Source organism: Myotis brandtii, unplaced genomic scaffold, assembly GCF_000412655.1.
Source record: "Myotis brandtii unplaced genomic scaffold, ASM41265v1 scaffold299, whole genome shotgun sequence".
Taxonomy (NCBI): Eukaryota; Metazoa; Chordata; class Mammalia; order Chiroptera; family Vespertilionidae; genus Myotis; species Myotis brandtii.
The window spans coordinates 477,126-504,014 of record NW_005361430.1 but is presented as its reverse complement, the minus strand read 5'-3'; the positions used below and the strand labels follow the sequence as shown (position 1 = coordinate 504,014).

Genomic DNA, 26,889 nt, shown 5'->3' with positions numbered 1-26,889 from the left:
CTGAATTAACTCACTCAACCCATTGTTTTGGTTTCATAGCTCAGAGTCATATACAGTATACATTTTGATTTCCCATTAGCCTTGAGTTAGATACTATGGCACAAATGTAAACAATATGAACCATACATTGGTTCATAACCAATGTATTACAATTAAGGCAATAATCCTAAAATAAGTTCACTGAAATACCATTACAATGTCCTCTAGGCTAAAGCTACAGGAAAATTATACTTTTCAAAACTGGAAAATAAGAAATTTTGTAATTTGAATGACTTTATTTAAGATAAGGGACATACTGGAAAGCCACACCAGTGTTAATTTAATGCAAAAGGTGTATCTTTTCATTCTTCATTTCACCAAAATACCAGATTGTGATCATCTGATATAATTGACCTATTAGGTGTTTTCACTTTAGTAGATGGTGTTTGTCATTGCTCTGACACTAGAAAATATTTCCACATGGGCACCAGGGAGTGTTGAAATAAAAATGTGTGTCTAGAGGTCATGATGGTCCAAACAGCCAAGAAATAGATTCTTTTCAGACACTGGTTATTTTAGATAATCCCTCACCTCTTTTGTTGTACATTAATGCAGTTTATAGGACACCCACAGTAATATGCTCTCTGAATAACAGTAATCTCCTTGCCATATAAATATACTGAAAGCAGACATATAATTTAGCTATTCAAAAAGTATATGCTTTCTTTTATTAATAATTCTCTGCTACTATAAAATATAATAATAGTCTCTCACACATGGCATTTTTGACACATTCATAAAGTGTTTGTTTCTCATTGAAGGAAATATCTGCTTTCCACATTGGTAAAACATATTTATGTATTCCACAAGTGCTGTATTGCGTAAAATGGAAATTGGTTTCATTTTCCATTTATATTAAGAGTAATCTTCAAAGTGTCTTGCTAGTTCGCTGTGTTTCATTTTCTCTGTGAATAGTTCATCAAATACTCTCTTCTGCTTTGAAGTAAAGTAGTTTATCCAATCACCCACAGCTCCTGGAAAAAATTGAAAATGTATCAGACAAGAACCAATTTAAATGTATAGTAGTCACAAAAGAAAAATGTCAGATTTATAATAAAATGTGGACAATTTCACCTCCTGGTGATAAGATGATGGGGAAATTATTCTTTTCATTTACTTCTCTGTTGTTTCTAATTTCTTTAGTAATAGTTGCATGTCAATTTGTAGAGTTTTAAAAGTTATTTCTTAAAAAAAAAAGGAAGATTAAAAATACACAAATGTGCCCAGCCAGTGTAGCTCAGTAGTTGAGCATTGACCTATGAACTAGGAGGTCACAGTTCCATACCTGGTCAGGGCTTGATCCCCAGTGGGGAGGGCCTGCAAGAGGCAGCCAACCAATGATTATCTATCATCATTGATGTTTGTATCTCTCTCTCTCCCTCTCCTTTCTTCTCTGAAATCAATAACAACATATTTTAAAAATACACAAATGTCCTAAGTTTTACGATAGCAGGCAAAAATTATCTCACCTAAACCTAATCAAAACCTAAGGCAGACAGTGGATAGAATGATGCTTCATTTATTTCCTGTCTGTGCACCTCCAGAGCAATAGCTGTGCTGATAACACATCACAGGGGTGGGTAATTGGTCTCATTTTGAGGAAATTTATCTTACAATATTGATAACAGAGAATTGAAATAAGATAAATACAGTTGATCCTTGAACACTGCAAGGATTAGAAGCATCCACCCTCTCCCTAGTCGAGAATCCATGTATAACATTTGGTTCCCCAAAACTTAACTACCAATAGTCTACTGATGAAGCCTTACTCATAATATAAACAATTGATTAACACATATTTTGTATATTATAGACATTATATATTGTATTATTTCAGAGAAGTAAGGTAGAGAAAAGAAAATGTTATTAAGAAAATCGTAAGGAAGAGAAAATACATTTACAGTACTTATTGAAAAAAAGAATCTGTGTATAAGTGGACCTGCGCAGTTGAACCCATGTTATTCAAGGGACAACTGTACTTCACGCAGTCCATCGGCCTCTCCTGTTCTTTCGAGTCACCCTCTCAATCTTGGCACAGCATCAGAACTGCCCTTCTCACATCCGTTAGGCACACTGGCCAAACCCCACCCCTAGATCTTGCCCACCCTGGTCTTTTGTTACTTCTGGCCCTACACTTCATCCCCGGGTCTGCCCCCCCCCCCCCCTCTCCCCCATTGCAGACAGTCATAAATCATCTCTATTATATATTTTTGCCAACTAGTTTATAAACTCTTTTGAATTATGGACTGTGATGTGTTATTGTTCATGTCTATTCCTGCAGTACTGAATCCAGTGCTGACTATAGAGTAGATGCTCAATAAAACCTCTGGTTTGATTGAATGTCAGACAATGTCACCTACAGCAAAGAAATTTATTTATATTACAACTTAAGAAATGTTTGGTGTTGATTCCTCATCCAAAAGACCGAGTTTAAAAAGAAGTAAAGTAGAACTCTTCTGTTTGGAAAAAAAAATAAAAGAAAGAAAGAAAAGAAAAGAAAGTATCAGAGGGAAGATCCCAGAGTCAGGAAATGACATAATGACATTGCTTCTAAAGCACCCCACTGCTACTTTCTTTCTTTTGACCTGACTTTTGTTTGCTTGGTTTTTTATTTATTTTTTCACTCTGATTTTTTTTTACTTTTTCTAAAAAAAATCTTTTAAAAATAAAATAGTAGCTATATATGTAGGTTAGAGGAATTACATATAAGCAAAAGAAGATAACAAGTCAAGGAAATGTACTCAGCTAACATGGCTAAAAAACTGGTTGGCATGCATTCTTCCAGATATTCTTCTTTGCAAACATATAAATGCATATAAACCACATTTTAAGTCACACAGTTATAACTTAAGTTTCCCTCACTTATACTTTATCATCTTCCCATATTAATACTTATGTGCCAACAATGAACGTTAGGGAGAGTAGGGTAAGACTGTTTGGATTCAAGTCTTGACTCTACCAGCTACTAGTTGCGTGTCTTTGGACAAATTATTCAGGTGTTTGGTGTCTCAGTAAAGTGTGAATAATAGAAATACCACTTTCAAAAGTCTGCTGTCAAAATCCAGACAAACCAAGTAGTGTGCCTGGCACATAGCAAAGCACTCAGCAAATGCTAGTTATTTTTACTTTATAGTTTTCATGACTCCATAGGAAACCCCTATATGGATGTGACTTAATATGTTTATTTTATTTTTTCCTCTTTTCTTTTTTACTTAATATGTTTAACAGTTTCTGATTAGTGACCTTTTAAGTACATTCTAGGTTTTCATTATTATAAGCAACATTGCTACATACTTCCTGTCCATACGCCTTTCCATACCTATAATTTTCCCCCTAGATTTTAGTATGTCAGAGCCCTCAAACTTCTGATATTTATGAAGACTATCCTTGCTTATCACCTTATCCTGGCCCCATAGTCATTTCCTAAAATATCAGCTCTATTTCTGAGTTTAAAGTAAAGACGCTGCAGGCAGGAATTCGCCTCTGTAAAGTGAGGATTATCTCTCTGTGCCACGGATTCTGAATCAACTTCAGTAGTTTCTTTGAAACTCTTACTTTCAGAGGATGGATCTCCCATTCCCACCCCATCCAGCAAACATCCTTTGTTTAGTTCCTCGAATAGTCCAAATTTACCACTGGTGCTCATGGTGACAAGTATCAGTGAGGATTTTCTACTATCAGCCGTCTGTGCTTTGTTAGGTCTAAGATAAAGAAACCACTTTTAGATAGAACTTAAATGCATTCCAATGAATGTTATCAGCCACAACTTTGTTGATGTGATTTCACCTGTAAATACCTGCTAGGATCACACGCATGGCAGGTCAGAGATTAACTCTATTATCATTAGTGTAAAAGTTCTCAAGTTTGTATGATAAGATGTGTTAATACTGAGAACTAGCTAATCAGATCGCAAAGGGCAGTGATGAAAGATGTCAGCATAGCACTGGACTCCAGCAGCCATCAGAACTTCATTTCTCATCATCCTCTTTACCATGGTTGCTCCCAATCTCTTCCTTTGCTCATTTCACCTTCCTTCATTGTTTCTCTCCCCTTTGCTCATTTCACCTTCCTTCATGCATCCTTTTCTAAACTCTTTGTCTTCCCTTAATCTTCTCTCTCCCATCCCTCCTAACTTTTTCTGGACCCTGAGTCTCTCTCAAGCTCCCATATCATCTTGCTGTCGTCCTCCACTATCAAACTTCTTAAAAGAGTGCCCCTTATTTGCTGTTCCTTTCTTTATTTCTCATTCCTTTAAACCCCTCAACCTGGCTTCCAGCCCCACTCTCAGAAATCACGAATGATAAATGGCCATGTTTGACCCTGTCTTTCTTTTCAATTCTGGCTGATCTCCTTTCTCGGCTTGTCTTAGGCTGTTTCATTCCCATTTATGTCAGGTTCCTACAGCTTCCCCTTCTGTCCCTTTCTCCACTAGGCCTTCCCACTCACCCTGAACAATTTTACCAAATTCCACAACCTGCTAGTGGCTCCTACACTGACTTCTAAGCTGAGCTCCTCTCAACAGGCTCACTGCCAGTGCCCAGATTACCACCATCAATGTTTCGTACCTGGACTATTACAACAACCTCTTTACTGGACTTTCTGCCCCAGCTTTCAATCTCTTCTAATCAATTTTCCACACATGTCTGACCATATTAGGTCCCTTCTTAAAAGAACAAACAGGCCAGGAAGAAAAAGAAAAAGAAAAAGACCACTGAGCAAAGCTTTTGCTCTATGGCCCCCATCCCTTCATCTTCCTCGTTCTGCTTCACACATCATGCACCATTTTAGTGCGTGCTGGTTCTGAGCTTCTTTTCTTGCTGTTAGCTTTCACTACCCAACCTGCTTCTAGGTCACACATTAGGACTTAGCAGAGATTTATTTCCTTCTCTTTGTGTTTCCATTCAGAAGCACGTCCTTAAATAACAATCCCAGCTCTCTCTCCGCCCCTTACTTACTTCTGCAGGTAAGTTATTTGATTGGTGAGTTTGGGAAGACACACTGTCCACACTCATCTGTTCCTTCCTCTCTCCTGAAGAAAACCTGTCATGTACCGTGCTCTAAGCGACCTGCTCCAGTGTGGGGACAGGACTGCCTTTGATTCACTGTGACTAGTAGCATGTTTATAAAATTCCGGGCAACTTATTAGCAAACACATTGGTCTGAAGATCTGAGACACATTCTTCAAATAACTGTGTCATTTCTGTTTGCCACCTGTGTTTTTCTCTCAATTGGGTCCTAATTGGGCATGAACAACTCAAAGTCTGGAAAGAATGCAATTCGAGAATTTCATCACTGATGGATGACACTGTGTAAGCTGTTGTGCAAGCAATGGGATGCACGATGGTGAAATGGGGGCTGAAAAGGTAAAATAGAACAACTTCCAAACAGAAGCCACAGGCAAAGCACCACCGCCCTTTCTGACTTACCTTTCCTAAATACCAGGTTCTTATTCGATGTGAGGGCACAGATGGTCTTATGTGGATCACAGTTTTCTTTGGCTGCATTATTTTTCATTTCCTTGAACGATGATTTCCAAGCAATGTGATTGATTTCGCTTTCACTCACATTTATACCGAGGAAAGTCGTTATTTTCTTTATGCTTTTAGAAAGATCCTGAACAATAAGCAAATATATAAATAAGTGCCACTCATCAAAACACTAAATTCATTCCCTCAAACCTGAAAACAGAATTCATTGATTGATATCCTGTATTAGCTGAATTTGACTTAAATTTTGATTGTTGACATGTTAGGAAAGACTTACTTTCTTCATTTCTTCATAGAATATAAATAGAATGTTTTTATCATTTTTGTGGTCTTCCCAGCTTAAAATGTGATCAAACCAGGATCCATACACAACTAGGAGAAAAGTGAATTGCTGAGTTAATACCAAACATTATGGCTTTGGGTCCCTGGGGTCTTCCCACTTCTGCAAAGTTGTCAAAGCAAGGCACATACTTAAAATGTGATCAAACCAGGATCCATACACAACTAGAAGAAAAGTGAATTGCTGTGTTAATATTAAACATTATGGCTTTGGGTCCCTTCTGCAAAGTTGTCAAAGCAAGGCACGTGCATCTTAGACACCGGAATGAAAAAGTTTTCCTTAGAAGGGCTCAGTCTCACTACTGTTTCAACTAAATACAATATTGTGAAATGAAGCAGGGTAGTGACACCTTTTAATAAAGCTGTGTAGGATTTTTCCTTATTTTTAATAACTTTTTTATCATCAGGAAAAGTGACAGTAGAAATACAGATACACATTTTCCTAATAATTGTGTTCTGATAACTGCTCTAGATCATGGGAGACAAAGAGAAACATTGAGAATTTGTCATTTTCTTTCTGTAATGTGACATGCTTTTCATAATTTTAAGTGCTTAGCAGAAAAAGTTATAAACTCCCCCCCCCCCCACACACACCACTACCCAAAAAATAATTCTATCAGGTATCTTAGTTCAAGGTTGAGAATTACAGACTCAGGGATTTGTAAGTAGTTGATATTGTCTCTTTAATGTTTTGTTAATTTGACAGACTTAAAAATGTCCAGGGCTTCAAAGTAAAATACTATCATGCAAAGTAACCTCTATAGTTGTGATGATTAAAAGCAAACAGTGAGCAACTTGTCAGCACACACACACACACACACACAAAATAAAATAAAAATGACTAGCTTGACAATCTAAAGCATAAAACAATAATTTAATATACATCTTTCCAGGAATCTTTATCATGCAAAGATTTGATACTAACTAGTGCCACAGTCATAAAAGAACTACTCTACTAGTGATTTCCTGAAGATCTGCTGACTATTGATTCATTTTAATAAAAAACATTTATTAAGCCAGACACTGTGCTATATACTAGTACAGTTTGAACATTAAAGCTTTGAATAAATAAAAGTAAAATTAACTCCAAACTAAGGGCAATTTTTCATGGCTTCGGCTCCCGAGGAAGCAAAGGGCAAGAAAATAACCAGAACAGATTTTTGAAACAAGGGACTACAGTGCTATCGTTAGAGTCAGGAGCCTAGGGCTGTATAATCAGAACTGGTTCTTAGGAGAGCTGTCCAGATACAGTTTTTGGTTATCGGCAATCTCACTGCAATTTCAGTGCTTTACCTAATACTTTGTCTTAGAATTACCCAAATTACTATACCAGTCATAAGGGTTTATCTTCTAAGAATTACCAACATTTTTCCAAGCACAAACACATGTAGGAGGGAAACTGATTTTTCTCTCACACAAATTTAGGAAGTTAACTAGTCCTCTAGTTTGCCAGACGACCTCACAGTCTTAACTGACCTCTCTGACTTCCACCAGCAGCCACAGCCCAGCCCTTGTGGGTAATATCCCCGCCTGGAGTTGATAATGTGGAGCCCTCAATAGGGTCTGGGGGAGCCCATGTTAGGCAAGGATAGAGACTAGGAGTCACACTGGGTGGGCTGGGCAAGGTGGGGATGAGGGGTGCAGTGTGATTGACCTGCCCATTATGGTTACTCAGTAGAAAATGTATTCCAACATATCCAAAATAGATTGAAGAAGAAACCTTTGGATCCTAGCCTGATCATAATTTGAGAGCCAGCTGTTCTATTATTAACTAATTAATTTAGACTCTCCCTTATTCCAAAAGGACGCAAACTAGCCAAAAGAATCTAAAGAAATTGTCTGCCTGGGCCTTTCTCACAAATGGAGGAAATTACAGTTTGTGTTGATTTTTAGATCAGAACCCCCATTGACCAGGTCAATAGCTTTAAAGAAAATATAGTTTCCAAAATTGAGATTTGACATCTTGCTTTTATGGGAAATACTTTTCTCCTTATCCTTCACTTAATTACAAAATTATTCCACCACCTCCTGGCCCTAATTAACATATGCCTGGATGGCCTTCCTTCTGCTATCCACAAATTACTCCTTCCCCTTCAATGGCCTTGAATACAAGTTGCTCTTTCTCAAACAATTCATGTATCTTAGGACCTGGAGAGCGAGTCAGCAGTCTCTGTTTTCTAAGGACCTCCAGAACTCCTCCCTCCTAGACAATCCAGGCTCCTTTAACATGTCCTTTGAATCTAGCACCCTTTCCATCCTGGTTTCAGCCGGAAATTGACCTGATCTCTCCATTACATTCACTGAAGACTCGGATTTTAGAAGATAATCTGTGGCATCTCAGGTCTTACTACCAACTGTAGCAACTTTATTAGATACTTGCTGAGGTACTCTCCTTTGACTATTTTTCTCCCTTTCTCCCTTTACTTGCTTCCCTTTGTACATCCCCTCAATGATGTTCTCATCAATATCTGCATTTCCTTGCCCCCTATAGTTTATTTTAATCATCCAAGAAACACTCAGTATTGGATCAAAACACTTCACCTCCTTTCCATCTCACCTACGACAGCTAAGTTCTGCTGGAGAAATTCATACCATTCTGTACTGACACCACTGCAGATTCATTTTCCAGTCTCAAGGGCCCCAAGGCTGCCTGGCAAACCGATTTGTCCTGCATTAACACATTCTCCTATTCTTCCGCTGTTTCAAAACTCCCATAAATTTCTGCAAACCCTCTTACATCCAGTTATAATGGCCACCTTAATGTTTAGTTTCTACAAAGCATTCTGATGATAGATAATTGCGCAGAAAACAAAACTCACTGGGATGAAGTGGCCTAGGAAACATGGAGTTCTAATATAAAACGGGAGAGGGGGCTCCAGGGGATAAAGAGCAAATGCTAACACATGTCTCATTGAAATATTAATCTGCCAGGATATCTCCAGGATACAATTTATACTTATTGTTTCATTTGAAAACCTAAAGTGTATTTTTAAAGTGTGTGAAAGACAATTAGATGATTAGATAAATGCGTCACTATCTTTATCTTTTTGTTTGTTAATTCTCACTTGAGGATATTTTCCATTCACTTTTAGAGAGAGTGGAAGGGAGGGGGAGAGACACAGAGAGAGAAACATCCATGTGAAAGAGACATATTGATCGGTTGCCTCCTGTATGCACCCCAACTGGGGCCAGGGATCGAACCTGCAACCCAGGTATGTGCCCTCGACCCAGAATTGAGCCCAAGACCCTTCGGTGCATGGGCCGATGCTCTAACCACTTAGCACACTGGCCAGTGCTCTGTGCCTACATTTACAGAAAAATAATCTCTCCAACAGAATCAGTTAGACCATACCCTGAGGCACTGAAAAATTACAGAGAAGGCCAAATCAGAGCTCACGCAGTGGTGAGGGAGGAAGAGTGAGCCACAGTGTATAATAATGGGAGACAAACACAACTTCTTTTCTTCTTGAGAAAAAGCAGGCTCAAGATCTGTTTTAAAAAACTAATTTACGTATTTAAACTCTGCTTATTCCAAAAATGGAAAAGAGGCAGAGTGAGGCATGTTAACTATCTTCAAATATTTAGAAGACTAGCATGTGGAAGAGGAATTAATGATTGGGGCACAATTTTTTGGCTGGATGAGTTATGGCACAGTGGTAAGAGCAAAGATTTTGGAGCTGACATCTGAATTTAAATCTTGGCCCTACTCCTTATTAGTTACACATCCCTGGGCATATTATTTGGCCTCCCGAGGTCTGCATTTTCCTCACCTATAAAATGAGGATAATAACACTTACCTCATGTGGTCTAGTGAGGATGAAAAGAGATCATGTTTGCATAGCACTTAGCTAAGTGTCTGTATCACATGGTAAAAATTTCCCCCCCAACATTTTCGAAGCACCAAGAGGGAAACGTTCCTTTGGAGTAGGAATGTGGAGTGTGAACCTGTTGTCAAGGTTAAGTGGTTCAAGCTTAGGCTCTACAATTCTTGGAGATGTTGTAAAGGGAATTAAACATTGGGAGGGTGTTTTAAACAGATGACCTTTAGTGTATCTGTCATCCCTGAAGCTTTATGATTCTAATAGATGCGTGCCATTAAATGAGGAAACAGAGTTGAAGTAGTATGAGACTAGTATATTCTTCCCAAGGGAATATATGTATATATTTGTTGCTGGTGACTTCCCAATGTCCTTATGTTAAGGTTACACTTGCTGTGGCCTCTTTTAAATGAACAAGCAAGAGCACAACAATTACCATGTAAAATAGTGAAACTAACAATTAAGATCTACACTAAGCCCAGTAGGAGAGAAAATCTTCCATTTCTGAATCATGTCTCTTTTAAATTCTGTATAGTCTTGGTATATTATTTTTGTTGAATATACCCTGGGAATTTAGAAGGTTTGGTTTTTTTTTGCTTCTTTTTTAAATGCTCCAGACACCACTGAATTTATTCACAGGAAAAAATGAGTAAATTCAAAGGTCATACAGGACCAAAAGTTAGCAGGACCAACATATGCTACGCAGCTCAATCAAATGACGTATCATTGTGGTATTTTCAGGACAAATTACTTCCTGTTAGTTTTCATAAAACCAAATGCCAGGATGGCTAATTCTTTCACATTTGTTTTATTTGGGGAATTTGAGGGTTCTTTTCGGGGGTGCATTGTTGGTGTTGCTTTATTATCCATGCAGGTATATATAAGGCATGTTTTGGGCTACCTGTCTAGGTCTCAGCTGTATCTCACTGTACTCCTATTAGTGCATATTATTTCACTGAAATGACCAATTATATATATTTTTTTTAAAAAAAGAGAGAGATTCTTGACCAGGATTAAGGCTAATAAGAAATTGCTAATATGTACTATCCATGGGTGATAAGAAAGACTGTGAAGAAGCACAATGAGAAAGAATTGCTTGGAAGCAAACAAATCATCTATTCAAAGAGTACTTCTGAAAGTAGACATGGGCATCCATTTAAACTTTTAGAAAATGCTTTCATTCTGAGCAGAAAAGCTCACTGTATATTATGAGTAAAAAACCATTGTTATATTTACCATTTCCTTTCAGGAACAGCTCTAAAAACGCAGCCCAGGTTTCCACGCCAGGGAGATTAGGGTTATCTCTGTAGTAATGGAATAGAGAAACAGCTGTGTCTTTTGGATTCCTAACGATGTAGATAATCTGTTAAAAAATATAAATTTATTTTTGGGTGAAAATAGCCCCACCACAAAACATTTCCTAAAAGAAAGTAAGAGCCAGTACTGGAAATATCAGGGGGAACGCTTTGTAAAGTATATGATTGTCTAACTACTATGCTGTGCATCTGAAACTAATACAAAATAATATTAAAAGTAAACTGTATTTGAAAAAATGTTTACATAAAAATATATATAGAAAGTAGAAGCTAAACTGACCCATGACAGGCACGATTTTTTGGCAGCCTCAGCTAATTATTAAACACAGACTCAAGCCAGTGTTTCTCGACCCTTAATGTGCATATGAACCAGCAGGGGATGCTGCCAGCTCATCAACCAGGTGAAGGTTGTCCGGCTGGTCCCTTAGGCCATCAGCAACAGAGGCAGCTCATTCTCCTGGGAGACCAGAGGCAACCAGAGTCTCAGTCCCCAGTAGGTGTCAAAAGAAAAGGGTTGAACCCAAAGGCTGTACCTTTAGTGTGGTTGTTTAAAGAAGCACCCTACCTTTTTGAGCTTCAGTTTCTTCGCTTATGAAAAGTAAAATACCTACTCCTCTCACTTTTGTAATGTGTTTACAAAACACAGCTCGATCTCTAGTAGGCATTTGGTGTCAGTGTTATTGCATTGCCCTGAGTAAGGGTTATTGAGCTCATCAGACTCTTTTTTTAAAAAGTATATTTTATTGATCTTTTACAGGGAGGAAGGGAGAGGGATAGTTAGAAACATTGATCAGCTGCCTCCTGCACACCCCCTACTGGGGATGTGCCCACAACCAAGGTACATGCCCTTGACCGGAATCGAACCCGGGACCCTTCAGTCTGTAGGCCGACGCTCTATCCACTGAGCCAAACCGGTTGGGGCTCACCAGACTCTTTATCCCCCCAGATCTCTCTCTCTCTCTCTGTCTTAGAGACGGTCTGAAATGAAAATGCTCGGTTGAGTGAAAGTGTAATCAAGTTAGATACACCTTCACCTCTTCTGATAGATTTGCTGGGGATACAGACAAAACTATCACATTTACTTTTCTTTGGGCAGAAGAATAGATGGTGTGCACAATCACATTGTGGTCATAGAGCTATAATCATAGGAAGAGCTGCTTTGGTTTGTGCTCATTTGACTGCTAGGTAATTTTTGTTATTTTTGGAATATGGCTGACATTGTCTAAAGAGGCTTCAGTACTGGGACCTTGTTACAATAAACACATATATCTTGCCTTTGCTTTTCAAATTTATTTTTCTGATCAAAACAGAATTTTTAAAATGCTCCTTATGTAGACATTTGTAAAGAAAATAAAATCCAACTCTAATGTCATATCATAGAAAACCACTTGGCATGTTGTTATATTTACATCTAGATCTTTTTTTATGTGTATATGTATATTTTAAGTAAATTGAGATTATTCAGTATACATGTATTTAAAACATGCTTTATACTTAATCTTATTCCATAAGCATTTCTCCATGGAAACATAAATTTGAATATGAAATATATGAAAATATAAATATTATTTTAAGTTATAATTAACTTTTAAAATAATAACAACGTGGTAACTTTATTTTTAAAATAACTTGAGGTAACTATTCTTTTTTTAAAATTGTTTTATTGCTTAAAGTATTACAAAGAGTATTATATATGTCTCCTTTTTTTTCTCTCCTTGACCTTCCCCTAGCCTCCTAATCCCCCCCAGTGTCGTGTGTCCATTGGTTATGCTTATATGCATGCATACAAGTAATTTTATATAAAATTTTTTTATTCCCTTCCTATAATAATCCCTTGCACAAATGGTAAAGTAATTAAAATAACATTAAGGCAATTTTTCTTTTCCTAGACATCACTATTTAAAGCAAAAACATTAAAACCAAATTTAGGATGGAGTAAGACATTGTCTAGTGTAACTATAGTTCACATTTCTTTCATTACCGACAGATTATTAAAATAATTTATATAAACTAGATACTGTGGTCAGACCTATACATGCATTGTCTTGTTTAATTTTTCCCACACTGTATGAGATTGGTACATTATTCCTGTATCAAATGAGGAAACTAAGGTTCAGAGAGCATCAGCAATTTCCCAAGGTCACACATCTTGAAAGTGGCAGAGCAAGAATCCAAGCTCAGTTTTGTGGTATCCCAACCTCCCGCCCTTCACCATTGAACTTACCTTGCATTGCTTTTGTTTAATATCCACTGGTAGCATGTTATAGCTCAAATGTGTTGGAATGACTCTTCTCTTACAACACATTTTTAGCTCTTCAAATTTAGAAATGTCTCCCAATTCAATTGGAGATGTTAGAGTAATTTCAGCATTGGGAATATTCTCAATGACTTTTGCAATCCAGTGAGTGCCTTCACATAAAAATAAAATAAAATTCATTTTTAATTAAATGCCCCTCTTGGTGAAATGAATTTAGAAAATTAGCATTAGGTTATAAAGGCAATGAATGCATTAATTTTATTATAATAGTTAGTTTTACCTCTTGACACCCATTGAAACCTGTTGAAATACTTAAGATGTTAATTCATTAGATAGGAAAAATCACATTTTGAAACATGAAGCAATATGAGAACTGTGTATACTATTTCCTCAGCTTGAAATACTCTTTTATGCTACCACTCACCTCTAACACCTCCTCTAATTCACAAATACAAAGATCTTTCTACACATAATTCTCATTAGTCCTGTAAGCACATGCATCTTGCTCTTTTATAAACTGTCTTCTGAGTCCCCACTCCCCTGGAATAATTGCTCACCCTTCAAGTCCCTCCAAAGTAACAGACCCCAGAGTATACTCGCCATTGCTTGTATTTATGTCTATCTTCCCATTTCCTCCTTGAAGATAGACAGTGGGTCTTATTTTTGTTTGTGTATAAATACAAAATAATTGTGCAAACAAAGCATTAGAACAATGAACAAATGGCATATTCAAAAACCATAGAGATGCAAGCCTGCTACCTCAAAGTCTGGAAGGAATACCACTTTATCCTATATAATAAAGAGCTAATATGCTAATTAGACCGGATGGCAGAACAACCTTCTGGAATGACCAGTGGGCAGGGCCAAGGGGCAGCCGAGGCCACGAGGGCCGAGCCCCTTGCACGAATTTCATGCATCGGGCCTGTAGTGTTTACATAAAGCAAATGTAGATGTGTTCCAATGGTGTAGACCAAACATGTCAAACTCAGGGCCGGCTGCGAGTTTGACATGCTTGGGTAGACACCATATGTGGAAACAGGGAAGGAGAAGTTTGGGTGGGGAGGATTTTTGCTAATTTGAAAGCAATGTCCCTGAAGAATTTAAATCTGCCTTAGTTTCCATTTATCTCATTAAAATCTTACAGACAAGTAAATATTCATAGATTAAATAGAACTTTCATTTGCATTATATATTTTAAATTTATTTTTTCAATATATTTTTATTGCTTTCAGAGAGGATGGAAGAGGGAGAGAGAAATAGAAACAACGATGATGAGAGAGAATCACTGACTGGCTGCTTCCTACATGCTCCCTCCCCCGAAAATGGGGATCAAGCCTGCAACCTGGGCATGTGCCTTAACCGAGAATCAAACCATGACCTCCTGGTTCATAGGCTGACACTCAACCACTGAGCCACATTGGGAGGGGTATTTGTTTTACATTTAAACATATAGCATTCATGTATGTGACTCATATAGTAGTGACAATTGTATTATTTTAACAAACTATATTGATTCCTTCTAATGAAGAAGAGAGAGCACACAGTTTTGTGCTGCTGAAGGAGACCTCCTAGCAGCCGGTGGGAAGATGTCAATTTGTGGGCACCAGTATGTACAGTGGAAGCCTTATATGTGGTTGTTTATGTATACTATAAATTAACCACCTGTTCCAAGAATCTTAAACGTATCACTAATTACTTTCTAAACTAATATATTATTTTAAGACAAGATGTAATTATTCACAGAGCAACCTATTGTAAAAGGAGAATACTGAAGTATTTTGAAGGCAATCATTTAATTTCCATTTGCAGCAAGATTTTCCAATAAAAGATATATAAATATATGGTTTATATTTATTCTCAAAAACACCCCTGTGTGAGCTCTGCATTATCCAAAGGAAGGGTTTCTTGGGCCTGACTTACAGTCCAGTGAAGGATTTAGTAAACACACAGCTCAAAGGGAGCTTGGCTCTTAGTTGCTAAATCCAGGAGAGCAGGTATGTGCTCAGCCACACACAGCCACTATTCTGGACATAGCAACAGGCAGCTGGATATTATATATCCTAGTCACTTTTAAGAATAAAAAGTAATATATTATTAATTTAAATGATATGGCATAAACTTTAATAATAAAAGTATTTATGGTTCTTATTAACCTAGAAAAATAATATTTATTTATAAATCAATTATTAGCTATAAATGGAGCAAACACTATTTATCACCATGCCTGGTACAAAGTACTAGTAAAAGATAATTTTATAATATTACAGATATCATGCTTATTATATATGTCAACATTTGTATGTCTTCATGAATAAAATAGAAACAAGAGTGTAGTAAAGCTCTAATTTCTCCAGTTGAATTTTTTCAAAGCACTTTTTTTTTTGTCTCTCTACTGTCAAACTTTTTCATTAGACTATGGGTTTAGGACAATTTAATTTCCTGTGGAAAATTCTGAAAAACAAATGATTTGTAAAAATCATTATTATATTTATAATTATTATTGTATTCCTACATTTACAAAATACATTAAAATAAACTTTACCAGATTTTGGATAGGACACCAGAAATACATCATCTTCTCTTGCATGGAAAGAATCCAGGGAATTCAGAAGTTCTTCTGAAGACAAAGTAGAAAAGAGGGTCTCCTTGAATTTATGAAGAACTCCTGGCTGGTTCTGGGATGACATCTTTCATCAAATCAAGCAAAAATTACTTACTAAACACTAACTCTACACAAAGCACAGAGCAAGTATGGGCGCTGATTTTTATCCTAGCTCAGTAGCAATGTAACCTTAGAATTATTGAGCTGGTATTCCAATTGGAGAACTATATATATATATACCTTTTGCAATTTTCACAAGTGTAATTTTTAAACCATAACCGGGCCAAAGTTTACTGTGAAAATGATGTTATCTGAACTTCACTGATAACGCATATGACCAAATATTTCCTGCACTTGTCACTCAGAATAATTTACATACACAGTTTTCAAGCTATTAAAATGTAGTCATTTAAGGAACTAAAGTTAATTCAATCCCTTGGCCTAAATAAGGAAAGACTTTTAGTGGCTATAATGGATTATATCACTGTGGAAATGACTGGGAAAATTGAACTTCTTGTTAATATAAACACTAGAGGAAGTAGCTAATATTGCATTTCGGGAAGAGAGGAGGAAATAGAATGAGGCAAAAATAAATTCTTCTAGGAATTGGCAGACAAATCTGTGACTAACATAAACCTTACAAGAACAAAAGACAACATGAGAATCAGGAAACCCAAGCCAAAAAAGAGACATACACAGCTATGATGCACACAGGAAGTTTTTGATGGATTAAATAACTTATCTGAGTCATTCTTAGTTTTTGTCACTAATATAATCTTCTGGATTCAAGTAGATAGGGCAATAACGTGCCCAGTTACTTCAGTGAACCACAGTTGAATCTTTTTTTGTTTGCTGTCTAACCATTAAAAAAAAAGTATACCAACAAAGAAATGATCAGCATTTTAACTGAGCACAAAAAAGTAGAGGTCTACCATGTAATAACTGAATAAGAAAGACATACCTAACAGTGGCAGAAATGAAATTTAGAATGATTACATATTGTGGATGAAAAAAAGGAGGTTTTATGGGAAGTCACCTCACAGGATGATCTGATCATAAATCCCTAACTAGGCAAGTCATGGTGGGTAGTCATGCCCCAGACATATAATGTTTTAGTAAAAGATTTATCTTTGTCTTAAGCAAACCCTGTCCATTGTCTTTGTGCATCTATACAAACACACCTTTGAAATAAGCATAATCACCCCAAGAGAGCACATAATCTTCAGTATCCTGTTACTTCCTTCCACGTTTGTGTGAACATCCTTACTTTACCGCCTTAATGTCAAATGCACAAAAGAAACTGCTATTCTCAGAAACATTTATCTCAGTCTGCTGAGGTCTTCCTTCCAAGTGTATCCTTTGTTCGACGGTTCCTTCTTCATCAAACTCTTTCTTCTTCTCTTTTTGTTCATGGGCACTAGGAGAGGTCAGTTATCATTTTCAACATTCTGCCTGAAAATCTCCTTAGCAAAGCCACATGTTTGTTTAGTACTCTTTCCATTTTCCATACTTACTCAAGGGTTGGTGTTGCTAATTGTTCTGCCATTCATAACTCACACCCTCTTTCATCCGGCCTCCAATAGTCACTTTCTCAATGACCATCAAGAGTTTGAAAAGTTCCCCCCTGGTCAGTGCGGCTCATTTGATTGGGCACCATCCTGTGCACCAGAAGGTTTCCAGTTAGATTTCAGGTTAGGGCACATACCGAGATGGCAGGTTTAATCCCTGGTCAGGGTGAGTACGGGAGGCAGCCAGTCGATGTTTCTCTCTCACATCAATGTCTCTCTCTCTCTCTCTCTCTCTCTCTCTCATCAATAAAAACATATTTTAAAAATGAGTATAAAAACAAAAGAGTTTGCAAAGTTTCCTCTTGGCCTGTCAAGCTTCTGCTCACGTCCAGTCTCAAAGTCCTTCTTACCTGTGTCAACATAAAAATGTCCAAACCTGTATTTTATGAGCTTACTTGATGCAAACTGATGACACAAGTTGAAGAGCAAGATCTCAAATGCTCTGGAGAATAACAGTTTTGCAGCTTCTTTTATGCATTTGAAATTAAGGAGGGAACCAGGAAGATAACATGGAGGTAGGAAAAAGTAGTTAAGATTATATACTCTCTTAAGGGTGGTTAGGGTGTGTCAAAGATGTGTTCACCTAGTCCGTGATCTTTGCAGCTTCTTTTATGCATTTGAAATTAAGGAGAGAACTAGGAAGTTAACATGGAGGTAGGAAAAAGTATTACAGGATAGTTAAGATTATATACTCTCTTGAGGGTGGTTAGGGTGTGTCAAAGGTGTGTTCACCTAGTCCATGGTCGGCAAACTGCGGCTCGTGAGCCACATGCGGCTTTTTGGCCCCTTGAGTGTGGCTCTTCCTAAGCCTTAGGAGTGCCCTAGTTAAGTTAATAACAATGTACCTACCTATATAGTTTAAGTTTAAAAAATTTGGCTCTCAAAAAAAATTTCAATCGTTGTACTGTTGATATTTGGCTCTGTTGACTAATGAGTTTGCCGACCACTGATCTAGACGAGTCTCAACTGGGCTGACTGGGCACTTCAAGTCTCTGCCACGTATCTGTTCCATGCCAGTAGGCTACCTCAGGAATGTCCTCATGGAGATGACAGAAACACAAGAAAGAGCAAGGCCTCTCAAGTTGTAGACTTAGAAGCACCACACTTGCAATTCTGCTTCATTCTATTACCCAAAGCCAGGCACATGGTCAAGTCCAGAGACAGAGGCAGAGGACACTTCAAAGTTAAATGCCCAAGGGGGTGGATGCAGAGAGGGTAAAAGATCATTCAACCCATCAGCAAGACCTATCAATTCTACCTTAGAAATACTTTCCACACCTGTCCAATACTCCTTCTATCTTATTGCTACCACCCCTTCAGTTCACCATGATCTCTCTTACCTATCACCACCTGACAGCTCTGTCCAAATCTTTCTTGTCCATTCCTTCTCAGACCATTCTCAATGCAGCAACGAGAATAAACTTAAAAGAAAACCTGCTCTGACCACTCATTTAATTAAGTCTGCCAAATGGTTTCCTATTGTTCTCAGGATAAAGGTGAAAATCCTGACTAAGGCCTGAACTGTTTTCAATTTTCAATTGAGGGGTTATTTTAAAGCAAATAGGTGAACCTGGTGAAAGGGAGAAAGAGTGAAGAGGGAGTGTGGGAAAGAGAGACTTTGTAATGACTTCCACGTGAGGACAGCCCGGGACCCCTTTCTCCAGCCTCATCTCCTTCTATCCTTTCTTTCATTTTATGGTTGGAACACATCATAATTCCCCAACTTGTACACTATTTTAAGCCTCTGGGGTCTTACTTGGACTGCTCTGTGTCCAAGTAGAGAAGTAGAGTTCTTTATCCCTCCTTTTGGTACAGATTCTAAGAGGATGAGGTCAGAGGAATGGGATGGAAAACATACACATGGTGCAACTTCTTCACTAAGTTAGGCAACCTGCTCTCTGGAAAAGGACTATTAAGCCAAGACATTCTTCAAGATTGAGGCTGACCAGTCCACAGGGAGTTATCCTGTTATTCTTTCAGAGTTTGAGAAGGCTTATCAGGAGCTAGACACACATAACTTTATTCCCTGTCTCTTCTCCCCAATTTTCTCAGGGGAATATTTCTGAATATTAGAGACATGGAAAAAAATGACATATTCTCCTTTTCTCTCTCCTCATGTAGGGATTTCACAATTTAACTACAGGGGCCCTCTAGAATTCTTTCTCTCTCAGTGATCAACAAGAGGCAAATGTGAGTGCTTTAACCTCAACAAGTGGTCTTAGTTGAATCTACCAGAAAAAAAAGGTATAAGAGTGAACTTGGCCCTATCACAATAATTTGGATCTTCACCCAAAACCAATACTTCCATCCTTGGAAAACATCATAATTCCCGAACTTGTACACTATTTCAAGCCTCTTGGGTCTTACCTGGACTGCTCTGTGTCCAAGTAGAGTTGTTTTTCCTTCCTTTTGATACGGCTTGAAAACCCTCTGCCTTATGCCCTAAAAAAAAAAGAGAGGAGAAGAGTGCAGATTGGTTTGGCTCAGTGGATAGAGTGTTGGCCTGGGGATTGAAGGGCCTAAGGTTCGATTGCAGTCAAGGACGAGAGAGACAGAGAGAGACAGAGAGAGACAGAGAGAGAGAGTAGGTTTTTGGAGGGAGAGGATGAATTTGCTGAATTACAAACTACTCCTAACATTAGTGTCTTAAGACAGTAATGTATGTTATCTCCTGGTTTAATAATGCTATTGGGCTCAGCTGTTCTCATTTGAAGTCCAGTTAAAGGACCTTTCAAAAAGCTTAGCTTGAACTGAGTAGGAAGCCAAGGAAATGGAAAGGCATTTTCATATATAGGACTGTGACGAAATAATGTTTGAAATTTGGCATCAGGATGTGGGGTGTAAAGAAAAATATCCCAACATGATGTGCAGTATTGTTTATAAAAATAATAAACTCAAAGAAAGAAGGTATTTTTTCCCCTGTAGTTTTTTTTTTTTATGGTAACTTTAAGTGCCAGGATAAAACAGATTCCAGAACAGGAAATGTGAAAAAATAAGAATAGCAACTAGCAGAAAAAAAAATCAGATAAGAAGGCAATATCAGGTAAGGTTCATAGGTAATGCAAGCAATAAAGTCATAAAGAGTGCAGTGTCAACGTAAGAAATGTCTAAACCTGTAGAGAATTTTCGTAAGAGTTTATTTGAGCCAAAACTGACGTCAATTATTGGGAAGCAAGATTTCAAATGCTTCCAGGACCACAATTTGCAATTTTTTCTTTGACTTATGTACTTGGAATTAGGAGGGAATTTTAAAAAGATTACATGAAAGTGAGAGAAAGCAAGGCAGGGATGGGGGTTGGATTACAGAATACTTAACAAGAGGATGTGCTCTCCTGAGGGTGGTTATGCCTTGCAGAAGGGTTACTGCTGGCATTTCAAAGGCGTTGTAACTCAGATGCACCAGAACAAGGGACAGGGCTTGCTTAAAACTTCTCCCTAAAAAGTTATATGCCTGGTGCATGGCTACCCCGACACCCTGTTAGAAATGTATGTATGAGGTTACTTTCAGTAGAACGCCCCCCCACTTTTTTGGTCCACAGTAGATATAAGTGAACATGCAGCAATGTTGTGATACTAATATTTTTATAAATTTATTTTTCTTTTAGAACACTTTCTTATGAAGGAACAGTGGCTCCAAGGAACAGAACCAGAAAATACTCTTTTAACATACTTTATTTAACACTTACCATGGGCCAAACATTCTTCTGGCTACAGGAAATTAGACTCTGACTAAGACAGAAAGGGACATGATTTCATAGTTCAGGGAGACAGATAATTTTTTTAAAAATCAACAAGAAAATATCTAGTAATGATACATAAAATAGCAAAAGCAAAACCATGGTGATACAAAATAGAACAACAGGGAGGCTACTTTAGTTTGAATGGTCAAGGGAAGGTTTCATTGGTCCTCATTGAGAGTAAAAGCATGTATTATAGAAGCAAGTGAAAAGAATATCGCCTCGGGCCAAAAAGTACAGATATTGAGGAATTTGCAAAGAGAGCTCTGATACTGTTATTGTTCTCACCAGGAGAGCAAATTCTCAGCTGAACACAGATATATATAGCCATGATTAAAATGCAGTGTTAGTGAGTGAAAATTGTTTTTTAATTTGTTTACCTCATTGTTTTATTTTTCTCTCATGGAGTGTTTGCTTGCCTTTGCTATATGTTGAGGGAGGTTTTTGGCAAAGATGAAGTAATGGGGAGCTGGCTTACTTTCCAATTTGAAACAACTAAAAAACAAAACAAACCAATAAAAAATTAGGGTGTCTCCCCAAAATGTAGTATACACACACTTTGAATTATTATAAAGGCAGTGTTTATTAAAATACATTTCATTTTCAAAATTGAGCTATCAGCTGTTAAAGTGTGTATATATATTTTTGGGACACCCCGTGTATATGAAGATATAAGGAGCAATGATATTCAAGACATTGGACATTGGGCAAGGATAGTTTATCCTAATGATACTACCACATATTTCTTATTAAATGACTAAATCTAAACAGCTAAAATTAAAGAGTGTCCAGGCCCAGTTTCAGTGAGAATGTAAAGGAATTAGAACTCTCATAACCACAAGAAGGAAAGTAAAAAAGTAATAATGTTAAGTATATCTTTTTTTTTTAATATGTTTTATTGATTTTCTACAGAGAGGAAGGGAGAGGGATAGAGAGTTAGAAACATCGATGAAAGAGAAACACCAATCAGCCGCCTCCTCCATGCACACTGGGGATGTGCCCGCAACCAAGGCACATGCCCCCGACCGGAATCGAACCTGGGACCCTTGAGTCCGCAGGCCGACGCTCTATCCACTGAGCCAAACCGGTTCTGGCAATGTTAAGTATATCTTAAATGTGAAACATATCCCTGCTACATGATCCAGCCATCCCACTCTTTGGTGTGAGAAATGAAAACACACATTCACACAAAGGCTGGTCCATGAAAGCCCAGAGCAGGTTCATTTGTGATAGAAGAAACTGGAGGGAAAAAAAGTCCACCATCAGGTAAATAGATAAATAGTTTAGGTCATATTTATCTGATAGAATAATGTTCACGAAAAAAAGAAGGAATGAACAATTGATACATTCAACTACATGGATGAATCTCAAAATAGTTTAGCTGATTTTAAAAAAAGCCAGAAAACAAAGAGTACACATTGTGTGATTTTATTTATAGAAAGTGCTAAAAAGTGTAAGCTTGTCTGTAATGACAGATGAGTGGTTTCCTAGGGCTGGGAAGGAGGCCCCGAGAAGCAGGAAGGAGAAATACAAAGTGGCCCAAGGAATCTCCTGGGTGTGATGATATGCTCACTATGTTGACAGTGGTGATGATTTCACAGGTGTGTACATATGATGACGGTATACTTCAAATCCAGGCAGTTTATTGCATCCCAATTACACTGCAATGAAGCTGTTAAAATTATTGAGGAAAATATTTCAATTCCAGAACCTGATCAGGGATCCAGGTAATACTCTTTGCTATTTAATGTGTGTGTGTGTTTAATATAAGGTGGGTCTTGAATATTGTTACTGAAATTATCTAATGAATTACTTATCTTTATAAGTTGTTAGACGTCTTTTTAGTTATAAAATTGCTTAGTAGTCTTCATAATGCAAAACTATTGGAAATACCATGCAATTATCTTGGCGTCTTTCTTGCAAAAGTTTTTTATTTTTATGTTTGTCCTCTCAGTGGCTGGATATGCACTATTTTCTCCACCCTCCGTGCCTGCCACTTCCATCTTCTGCCTCATGCCCTTCAGTGTGTCATTTCTACCAACCAAAAAAAAAAGTACCATGTCAAAAGGCAGACTCAACCAAAACATTACAGACTTTAAATATCAGGGCTTTCTTTCCTCATTTTGCTCTTGATTCAGAGATATACTTTAGGCAAATGAGATTCAGTTTTGGAAACTATTTTATACCCGGACTGTGGGTGTTTCTCTTTGGTAATGAAAATTAATTGCCTTTCTTCTTTCGAATCTCACACACATATTGATTCATAGCTACGAAAAAACTCAGCTAGGAATATGAAGTAGTGTTGGGACTGAGTTGGGAGAGAGTATTAGATGTTTCAGTCAAGCAGATCCTGCTTTATTGCATCGCTCAGTTTGTACACCATGCTCACACCCACTGTGAAAGATTGCTAAAGGCAGCACTAGCACCTAATGAAGTCAGTGCTAACTGAAGAATCAACGCTGTCAAGTTTCATTGTTTTCTCATGAGCGTTGGAAAAGACACATGGCAGAGGAAAAAGTTAAGACGGTACGGGAAGTTTTTGCTAAAATGGAGAGGAAATTCTTTGGAAGATACAGAGTCCTTATTACATAAATTTTATGAAAAGTTATTTGATACTAAGGTTAAAATTCATAAAAATGAGATTCCTATAGATACTACAATTCTGACTTTTTTATTCTCTTTTTTAAATTTTGCCATTTTTGAGGGCTTAGTAGATTGGCATAGTAAGAACAATAAGAAAATTTAGAACGGAGAGTGTATTTTATTTATAATTAGAGGAATTCAGTTTTATTTATAATCTATGTATATAAAGGCCATCTAGCTTGTGCATACAAATAGGACTATATTAAAACTAATACATCTGCCCAGCCAGCGTGGCTCAGTGGTTGAGCACCGACCTATGAACCAGGAGGTTACGGTTCGATTTCCAGTCAGGGAAGGCAGCAATCAGTGGTTCTCTTTCATCATTGATAATTGATGTTTCTATCTCTCTCTCCCTCTTCCTCCTTCTCTGAAATCAATAAAAATATATTTTTAAAAAACCCCCAAAACTAATACATCTAATTTTCTTTGTTTAGTCTACCCTATGGATACCGCTGGTATCCTCTCTTTCTAGATACAAATATGTACATACCATATGATTCCATTTATATGAAGTGCTAGAGTACACAAACCTAGTCTATAGTGTTAGAAAGCATTTCAGTGGTTGCCTGGGCCAGGATTTGGAGGGATTTACAGAAAAGGGGAAGAAGAAACTTTTTAAAGCGATGTAAATAGTCTATGTCTTACCTGGTTTGTCAAAACTCATCACACTGTGCACTTAAAATGGATTCATGTTATTGCTTTTGAGTTCTACTTCAATAAGGTAATTTAAAAAACACAATATTAAGATGCAATTTTTCACCTATCACATTGGCAGCAAATTAAAAACCTTGACAACACACTCTGTTGGTGAGGCTAAGGTACTCATATTGCTTGGGGAATAAAAAGGTGGTTCCGTTTCTAAGGAGGGGAATCTTATGCCTCTTGATATAACGTTCTCATAATAAATATGTAGCATTCCTGCCAAAAAATGCATTAACTGAATCTAATCATGTGGAGATAGAAGATAAAACCGAATTTAGAGACATTCAATTGACCTCAACTCTTTAAAAAATGTCAGTGTTATGGAGAAATTGTTCCAGAATGAAAGAGACTAAAGAGATGTGACAATTAAATGCAATATGTGATTCTAGATTGGAGACCAGGACAGGATAAAAAAAATAGCTATAAAGAATATTAATGGCACTTTGTAAATTTATATAATTGCCTAACCACTATGCTGTACACCTGAAATTAATATAAAATAATATAGAATATCAACTCTAATAGAAAAATTAAAAATAACATTAATGGGGCAATTGATAGAATTTGAATATGAGCTTACATTAGATAATATTATATCAACATTAAATTTCTGAAATTATTTTTATACTATGGTTATGCAGGAAAATATCCTTGTTAGAAATATGCATTGAAGTGCTTGGGAGTAAAGGATTACGGTGCTGCAACTTTCAAATAAATGTTTCATCAATAATAATAATGATGATTAGAGAGATGAAGCAAACATTGCAAAACATCAATTATGTTTGGCTCTGAGTAAAGGTTATTTGGGAGTACAATTTTTATAACTTTTAAGTTTGGTGATTCTTTTAAACTAATAATTTAAAATAAATAAATAAATAAATAAATAAATAAATAAGGAATCTTCACATTGCTGTTTCTCTACTAACACATTGCGTACCGCATAGAAATCTCTAAGACATACGGCAGGGACCGCACGTTTTTGGGCAAACTGCACGTTATTTAAATCATCATAATGCACTTTAGGTGTTGTTTTTCAATAATTATAACATTTTATTTACAAAAACAATTAAACAATTAAACAATTAAAGTTCCTAGTACTTTTTTAACGTATGGTACTGTGTAAAACATTTTCCTCTATGAAGAGGGACCAAACAAAATTTACATAAGTATCTAGATTCGCTCCTTTTTCCATGGGCGTGAAAAACGAGAACACTCGTGAGCGGTCCTTAACAGATGGCGCGCGAAACACGAGAAAACTCCTGAGCGGTACGAAATGTGTTAAGAAGGAAAGTCAAAATGAGAAAGCAGAGAATTTTTTTTGCCTTGGGATCCTGGAACTGAGTAGAGTCCTTGGATGATTGGGAAAGACTGAAATGTCCCCAAAACTGTAACTGTGGATGGGCTAGGGGCTCAGAAAGACCAGCATATAAGCCTGGGCGGAAAGTGGGCAAAAAATCTGTATTTGTGATGGTAAAGGGAAGAGGTCAGGATTTCTGTAGCCCTGTTTCTTTCCCTGCTCTGCCAATTTGCCTCCTTAATTCAGAAGGCTATGAACATTCTATTGTTATTTTGGCATCATTGGAAAATGCACACACAGTAATTTTAGTGAGGGGTGTCGATGGCCACCGTGATTTCCTGGGCAGAAAAACGTGTCCCAGAATTTACCTTGGAACTGGGGTGGGCAAGTTCTTTAGTCCAGAATGCCAGCGGCAAGACTAAGACTACACGTAAGAATCCCTGCCAGATCATTATGGTCTGGAACACCCCCAGAAAAAAGACACAGAGAGAAGGGACCTCTGTGAAGAAAGGGGAAGAAAGGAGAGGGAAACGAGAGAAAAGCCAGCAGGGCTGTGGTGTGGAATAAGCATGTGTCCCGGCCACCCTCCAGGGCACTTGTAAGAGGCGGCTGCTTCTGCTCTTACCCCTCCCATAAACCCCAGTCAGGAGGATGCCCTGAAATATAGGGCCTGGCCACTTCCATTAGGGAAATGTTTGATTTTTCTTCCCCAAGTCAAAGAAAATTTGCACTGATCTGGGAAAAGATTCACTACTCTGGCATTTTTAGAATTCTTTGTTCTAGTTTCCCAATACTTGTTTTATGCCCCCCTTTATTTTAATTTTTATACATGCTTTATCTCCTGCACCAAATCATAAATCTTTTATAGGCTGAGTACAGATCATAGTAATTTTTACATTCCTCACAAAGGACAGTATAAGCTTACAAATTTATGCTCAATAAATATTCGTTGAGAAAATGACATTTAAAAAGAAAAAAGCAGGCGATCAATATTTTCACTTGACGTGTTGTGTTTTAGAGCCCCCTAGTGTGCAAAAACAGCTGTCTGCAAGAGCCCGGATAAACAAGAATTAACAGTTCTCTGA

The 26,889-nt window shown here is 37.3% G+C and overlaps 1 protein-coding gene across 2 annotated transcripts; it reads right to left on the bottom strand.

Moving 5' to 3' along the window:
- Positions 1-288: 288 nt before the first annotated feature.
- Positions 289-23,478, bottom strand: LOC102254787 (sulfotransferase 6B1-like). 2 transcript variants are annotated; one of them, XM_014542333.1, is made up of 9 exons: positions 23,056-23,478; positions 21,112-21,150; positions 19,793-19,867; positions 15,798-15,942; positions 13,223-13,407; positions 10,919-11,045; positions 5,803-5,897; positions 5,466-5,652; positions 289-1,013 (listed from the first exon to the last, which is right to left on the bottom strand). In XM_014542333.1, exons 1-9 carry the CDS (start codon positions 23,056-23,058, stop codon positions 895-897), a joined length of 975 nt encoding a protein of 324 aa, XP_014397819.1. In that variant the 5' UTR covers positions 23,059-23,478; the 3' UTR covers positions 289-894. The 2 variants fall into 2 exon arrangements, with proteins under 2 accessions (XP_014397819.1, XP_014397820.1); XM_014542334.1 differs by lacking the exon at positions 23,056-23,478 and adding an exon at positions 21,543-21,706.
- Between the last annotated feature and the right edge of the window lie 3,411 nt (positions 23,479-26,889).

Coding starts and splice junctions, on each gene's coding strand:
- LOC102254787 (XM_014542333.1), bottom strand. Junction 19,868..21,111: donor AGAAGAATGTTTGGCCCATG/GTAAGTGTTAAA, acceptor TTTTTTTTTTAG/GGCATAAGGCAGAGGGTTTT. Junction 13,408..15,797: donor GGTGTCCTATCCAAAATCTG/GTAAAGTTTATT, acceptor TTTTATGTGAAG/GCACTCACTGGATTGCAAAA.